The sequence below is a fragment of the Engraulis encrasicolus genome, chromosome 13 (genome assembly GCF_034702125.1).
Source record: "Engraulis encrasicolus isolate BLACKSEA-1 chromosome 13, IST_EnEncr_1.0, whole genome shotgun sequence".
Classification (NCBI taxonomy): Eukaryota; Metazoa; Chordata; class Actinopteri; order Clupeiformes; family Engraulidae; genus Engraulis; species Engraulis encrasicolus.
In genome coordinates this window covers 7,853,146-7,860,645 of record NC_085869.1, presented here as the reverse complement: position 1 = coordinate 7,860,645, position 7,500 = coordinate 7,853,146, and the positions used below count along the sequence as shown (strand labels likewise).

Sequence of the window (7,500 nt, the reverse complement as noted above, 5' to 3'; positions counted from 1 at the left end):
TAATGGAATAATGTCTTTATTTATTTTTTAAATCCTTCTGAGACTGTAACCTGAAACCCATAGGAAATGCCCTCCGCAAAACTGGGCTCATTGGTCAATGTGCACAGTGCTGCAAAGTGCACACATTCTTGATTATGCATCAGCATCCAGAGTGATTGTTGACAGCCATTTACGTGGGTTTGGGTTACCCAGGCAACCGAATTGGAATGCGCAGACAATCATCTCCGCGGGCAACCCCTTTGTTGCCGTGGGTTTCCGGTCAGGTCGTCTAGTATTAACTCATGCTGCTAGTGCTAACCACCAGCGCTCACTCTTCAGTTTCTGTCTCCTTTCCTCCCTTCTTTCCTCCCTTCTTTCCTCCCTTCTTTCCTCCCTTCTTTCCTCTTCTTTCCTCTTCTTTCCTCTTCTTTCCTCTCCTCTCTGCCTCTCTTCCTTCCCCTTCATATATCCCCTTCTCCTTCTCCTCCTCCTTCTCATCCTCTTCCGTTCTCTTCTCCTTCTCCTTCTCCTTCTCCTTCCCCTCCTCCTTCTCCTTCTCCTTCTCCTTCTCCTCCTCCTTCTCCTTCTCCTTCTCCTTCTCCTTCTCCTTCTCCTTCTCCTTCTCCTTCTCCTTCTCCTCCTCCTTCTCATCCTCTTCTGTTCTCTTCTTTCTCTCCATCTTTTGTTTCCCTCCTATTTCTCTTTCTTTCTCTCCTCTTTCTTGTCCTTCTGCAACCCTGTTGTCCCCCTTCTCTCTTCTCTCTTCTCTCTTCTCTCACGCTCCTCTCCTTATCCCACCCTCCCTCCTTCCTCTTTCTGCCCCGTTCTCTCCTGCCGCACGTTGTCCACCCCACCTCTCCTCTCCTCCACTCCTCCTCTCCTCTCTTCTTCTCTCCTCCTCCTCTCCTTTTTTCTCTTCTCCTCTCCTCCACTCCTTTCTCCTCCTCTCTCCTCCTCTCTTCTCCACTTCTCCTCTTCTCCTCTTCTCCTCCTCCTCCTCTGCTGCGTGCGTGGTGCAGTCGTCTGTGGGGCTGGGGTGTGGACCTCTCTAAGCAGCCCTCTCCCCCCCACCCTCCTCCACCTCACACCCTCCCCACCGCCCCCTCCCTGCGGCCGCTGCGTTGCGCCTACTCTCCCAGGTAACACGCCTTACCTCACCGCACACCTTACAGTACCTTCCCGTACCCAGGGTCAAGGGTCAGGGGTCAAAGGCCTGGGTGTGAAAGGTCGTTGCCACAGCCGGTTTACATACAGCCTTCCCACTCCCTGTTTTACCCATGCCTGCAGTTCACCTAGGGGCGCTCTCTCGAGAGCGCAGCCCATTCATTCTGAATGGAGTCTGCACTCCTCCGTTGGTGCCCCTAGAGTGCAGTACCACCTGGAAGAGTGGCAAGTGGAGTCTCTCGTAATACCCTTAAAACCTCTCTGGTCATTGATGACATTTGGGCTACAGGGAAAACTGACGAGAAAAAAAAACTGTCACTACAAAACAGCTTGAGAAACTTACATGGTCCCCCATTGTAAGGAACAGGGCTCTAAATTAGTACCAGCCAACCGACCACATGCTGGTGAAATTTCAGTTTGGCTGGTCGAAAAGACCAACTTACTAGCCACCTTGTCCAATTAGTGAGTGTGTATTTGGCTAGTTAGATTAACATCTACTAGCCATTTTGGTTGGTGACTTTAGAGCCTTGGCATGGAAGTACACAGAATGTGACACCTGGAAGTGCAGACTGAAAGCAGTGTTTCCCACAGAAATTTTGGAAACTATGGGGGCAGCCGGGATTTTTTTTTGNCGGGGAGGGGGGGGGGGGGGGGGGGGGGGGGGGGGGGGGGGGGGGGGGGGGGGGGGGGGGGGGTGGGGGGGGGGGTCTTTTCATGCGGGCCTTGGGGGGGTGGGGGGTGGGGGGTTTGTATTCACGCAGTGTAAATGCAAAATGGCAAAACAATGAGTACAGTATGACATTGGCGCATGGAGAAACTGTAGGCCTAGGCCTACATTTCAGCCATTTATATTTTGAGAAAGAAGGCTACATAACATTTTACACATGATATTAGTGGTACATTTATATATATTTTTAAAAATGCAGTACAGTGAATCATTTCTGTTTACAACACAGTTTCATTCGTCCCTCATGCAGGGGTCTATGTAATGAAAAAAATAGTAAAACAAAATAGGAGCAGAGATAAGAATGTAAGAGTAGTATACTGTGAAATTGTTAACGCATAGACAAAAAGGGTCTAAGAGGGTAGGCTGTGCCTTTTCCCCACACACACACATAGGCGTACACATTCTACATGAGGGGTGCTGGTCACAGGGCCAGTTTTTCAAAATTCCTCCCATTAAAAGGGCTGAACAACATATTACACATTTATGTCTATATTCACATTCATTACACATTAATTTCTATATGCAGCCCGATGTCTCCTCTGCAGTGTCAATGAAGGCCTGTCACGTAACTCATTACAACTGTAAAACAAAGCCTGGGGAGTGTTAGTAAACTCATCCCAACTGTCCCTTATTTTTATTGCTCCCAAACCCAAGTTAACTACAACAACTTGACTAGGCTTTTGATCCCTCTGTCTTTCAAGCACTTGTGGTTTTCTCTATAGGATGTATTTACTCCAGGAGGAAAATTCGTAAAAGTCGTAATTCAAATCGTTTTTAACAAAAACGGAAATCGTTTAAAAAAAAAAAAAAGTAAAAAAAAAAAAAAAAAAAATTTTTTTTTTTTTTTACATTTTCGAAACTATGGCGGCCAGATTTAAACTATGGCGGGCCGCCATAGTTTCCTCAATGTATGGGAAACACTGCTGAAAGGTTCTAAATTTGTGAGATCTAAAATTGAAGTGTCCAAGAAAAGAACACATTTTTTTTACAGCTTAGATACAGCCCAAGTGCAGCTGATGTTTTTTTAGCTCTCAGAATTTGATTTCAAGAGTCATCTCATCTTCACTACAGATGAGATCTCAATGAGAGCTGGTCATAAACGAGAAGCTGAAGTGAACTGAAAAATATGACAAAGACAAAAGACAAATTCTGTTATGTCCCAATGTCTGCTGCAAACCGGATCGTATAGTAAAGTTGATGAAATGTTCCTTTTGGAATGTCTCAATGTACCATTGGTCAGCTAAAACACAACTTCACTGCTTCATATCTAGGGCTTGGTAAAATAATCGATTTAATTGATATTCAATCGATTTAATCGATAATCAATCGATTTCATTCAAAATTCACATAATCGATTCACAGGGCACAAAATCATTTTTTTTGTTCTTTTTCTTTTTGTTCTTTTTGTTTAATTTAGGTCTATGGAAAATACCCAGTAGGTATTAGTCAATTAGGCCTAGGCCTACTTATTACAAATTAGCAATCTGTTAACACTGTCAAGCCACAGCCCTTTGACATTTTTATATAAAAATAGGCAGCATCTTTTTGGGGAAATCCTTGCACCAAGAAGGGAATGGATTGAATCGATTCGGAATGAATCAAATTGAATCGTGATTAATAGATTCAAAGCCCTAAGAATCGAAATCGAATCAATACAGGAACATGGCTGCGATACCCAGCCCTATTCATATCTGTGGTGAAGGTCTAACACTGGTAGTGGATTTGGTTGCCTAATTTGGAAGCTCTTGCTTTTGGTCGGAAAAGGACTCCACCTATACGATTTTTCTTAAACGACTTTTGGAGGACTTCATCTAACTCTCTCTGTGTCTTTTATGAAGGCAGGGTCAACACCATTCATTACCATCTCTGGGATGTCTTAATTTTGTTCCGTTAATGTCTTCCTTGTGTTATTGTTGGTTTTTGTTGTTTAGATTGTGCCGTCTGTCGTCTGTCCTAATCTCCCTGACATTGCATGGTCACACTTTTTTTTCTTCTAGCACTCTGTATTGAGTTCCTGTTGCATTCGCAACTGGGAATGCTTTCCATTTTGAACGAATTCACCTTGGCCATGATTGCTTGTGGGATTTTTGCTTTTTTTCTGACCTTCTTCTAATCTATTTAGGTTGGCAAGTCTTCTCAATTTGGGATGAAATTGTGTTTTTGGATATGTTTGGAACAGTTTGGCACTGCTGATTTGTTGAACTTTCTTGACATCTTGCCTGTTTTTTTTCTCAAAATAATGAATTGGTTTCTTGTCAACAAGCAAGGGCACTGCTACTCTTGATTGACAGATGGATGGCACTATACGCTTTTCAGCCGCACTTCAAAGTTGAACTATTCCTTGCAAATTATGGCCATCCATGTACTATGTTAGACCAGTATATTTGTGTATTTTTATCATATTTTAATTTCGATGCAAATCATCAGGCTACTATATGTGAAATGTTCTCTCATTCACCATGTAGTTCACTATATTAGGGGTGACTTTCCGATGTTAGCCTGGTAAACCAGCGCCACCCGCTGGACACCGAAAATGTTTCAGCTGCGAGTGGGTTTGGCCTCGGATCTGAGAACGTTTTGAACACTGTGCAGTCCACTGAGTCTGACAAACCCAATCACAACGCAGAGATTTGTTTTGAATCAAAGCGGGCTGGGTTTTGAGGGAGTGACGACGAATCTCGCAACACCGTTGGGAAAGCACATCAACGGCAAAGATCGCCGATTGGTCAGAGCGCCGGCACGGTTTGAAAAAACAACAGGTTGTTCTCATCAACAATCTTCGGAGGTATCGTTCATCGTTGCCAGACTAAATTACTCCGGTCTCACATTTAGGCTGGTTTATCAGGCTATTCCAATGTGTTGTCTTCAGCATAGTGGACTATGTTGTGATGGGAATGAGCGTTTCAGATCCCTCCATAGACTCTGTAGCCACTTGGTAGCCTTTATGTTAACCATGTGGCTCATGATTCAGTATATCATCCACTAGGGCTGGGCAATATAACGATATTGTTATCGTGATATAAAAGTGTATATCGTGACCTTTCTCCTTTATCGTTTATATCGTGATAGTAATTTTATCAATTTTATACAATTGAATATCATTTAATTACATTTCATGTTGTCACAATACACACTATAAGTTCATGTAACTGTGAAAATAAGAATAAAAAGATCCATTTTAAAGAAAGGTTGTTTTGTGACATGAAAAAATAAAGAGCAAATAAAGAGAATAGCTGAAAACGTATGTAATTGTGCTATATCGTGATATATATCGTTATGGTGATGTAAAGTAATACTTATCATGATATAGTGTTTTTTCCATATCGCCCAGCCCTATCATCCACCTGTTATGCCTTTTAGGTGTTGGTCACAAGAGTTCAGTTGTAAGCAACTTCTTCAAAGGAAAAAAAGTCCAGTCACTTACAACTAAACGCTTCAGAGGAACCTGACCTGAAAGAATCTCCATTGATTTACAGTATCTACATTCGGTTACACTTTACTTGACGCCGGCGTCATACATGTGACATAACAGTGTCATAATAGTGTCAAAACAGTGTCATAATAGTGTGAAAACAGTGTCATAAACATGATGTCAGTGTCATAACTGTTGAAAAGTTGACATTGTTAGGCCTGTCTTTACCATAACCCAATTTCACTTAATGACATAGTCATAAAACAGTCATGACATTGACATTATGTTTATGACAATCTTATGACACTGTTATGTCATACGTATGACGCCGGCGTCAAGTAAAGTGTTACCCTACACATTCTCACGTTCACTCCTAATAATAACCAATCCTAACTAGCCGCTCTCCTATGTCCCGCCCCCTGCCCCCTTGCCCCCCGTGTCCTGTGTTGTGATTGGCTGCAGCCTGCTGGAGTACGACACTGAGAACATGAACTCGGAGGAGATCTACAGCTCACTGCGGGGCGTGACGGAGGCCATCCAAAGCTTCAGCTACCGCAGCCAGGAGGACCTCAACGACCCCCTGCGCAAGAAGGACGAAGCCGTGAGTTACTCTTCACAATACATTACATTACATTACACTACATTTGGCAGCCAGGAGGACCTCAACGACCCCCTGCGCAAGAAGGACGAGGCCGTGAGTTAAGGTCAGATTAGACTTCAGCAACTGCTAGCGTGAAAAGTTGCGTGGGAGTGGCCACGAACCAATTTTGTATTCATGCATCTGCGAGCTCTGCGAGGTCCGAGGTCTCGTTGCCAGCCAATTTTGAAATTGCGCGATTAGGCTACTTTCACTACATTGTAAGCACTGCGGTCATTATTAAGCAATGTTGCTTTCTATCCCGGTTAGCTAGGTATTTTCACACAAATTGCAAAGGCAATGCAGTGGTATCATTATTTGACATACCCAGTCTGTTTTCACGAGCAGAAAATGCAAGCATGTAAAGACAGTTGATTCTGCCGATGTGTGTTTACATTCGGTGGAGGAACGGTAGTAAAACCGCAGGCATTGTGCCACGAGTGTTCAACTGATGCATTGTTTGTTACTTAGCTTAGCTTCGTGTATTTACACACATTTACACACAAGGCATTAATAAAGTTTTTAACAGAATACAGCTCTGCTCTCGCAAACTACTGGCATTGCGCTGCCACAAGAACAGAACAAGGAAGTAGCGAGACGACCAATCATAGTGCCTTTTTGTCTGCGTACTCCGCGTCCGTCCGACGGATAGTTAGAATTTTTTCGAGGCGCTAGACGACGGGCGCAGAGCCTCTGAGAGGGGGGCGTGGACTCGCTTAGACAGAAAACGGACGGACGCAGATTCTATGCGAGCGAAGCATAAATCTAGCTTTACTCTTTGTTCACATCGGCACCCACCGTTAACAATACATTGTACAACATAACAACCTGTATTTATATGCCGCAATATCACAACTAAAGTTCTCTCAAAGCGCCTTCAAAATACAGATACACACATATACACTTTCCCACATTTACACACCAGCTCTGGAGGCTGTCGCACGGCGCGATTGATGGAAGATGGGTCTGTCCGTATGGGGGTTGTCTTTTCATCTGTTACATTCGGAAATTTTTGGTGGAGGCAACAGAGCCAATGGTCCCCACAATGCACTTTGCTTCCGTCCAGGCAAAGTCAATGGTCAGTTGCAATTTGAACCGTCAGTTACAATTGGAACGCTGGGTTACTAGAGTGGTTCCCAAACTAGGGGTCAGGAGCCCTAGGTGGAGCGTGGGGTTACAGTTTGGGGGTCACAGAGAAGGGACTTTGCATAAATCCTAGCCGAATTAGCAATGAGCCAATGAGAACTCTTCCTCTCTTCCTCCCTTCCCTCCCTCCATCCCTCCCTTTTTTCTCCAGATGGGTCGTGAGGGCGCGTCACCGGGCAGCGGCGACTCTCGTCTGGGATTGGACGGGGTCGACGGCGGTGGCGGCGGGCGCACGGCGTTGGACAACAAGACATCGCTGCTGAACACGCCCTCCCCGCGCTCCTTCTGTGTGCCGCGCTCGCGAGAACACGGCCCCTACGGCTACGCAGACACCATCAGCGCATACGACAAGAGCGCCCTCAAGGAGGCGGTGTTCGACGACGACGTGGAGCAGTTCCGAGACAGTGAGTGTCCGTTAAGGGATGCCGTCATCCA

The 7,500-nt window shown here is 44.8% G+C and overlaps 1 protein-coding gene across 1 annotated transcript in view; it reads left to right on the top strand.

Moving 5' to 3' along the window:
• clasp1a (cytoplasmic linker associated protein 1a) overlaps positions 1-7,500 on the top strand; it is a 226,502-nt gene that overhangs the window by 198,190 nt on the left and 20,812 nt on the right. Inside the window, exons 34-35 of the mRNA XM_063213003.1 lie at positions 5,745-5,883; positions 7,217-7,469. Of these exons, the coding sequence (XP_063069073.1) occupies positions 5,745-5,883; positions 7,217-7,469 (392 nt within the window). The remainder of the gene's footprint in view (positions 1-5,744; positions 5,884-7,216; positions 7,470-7,500) is intronic.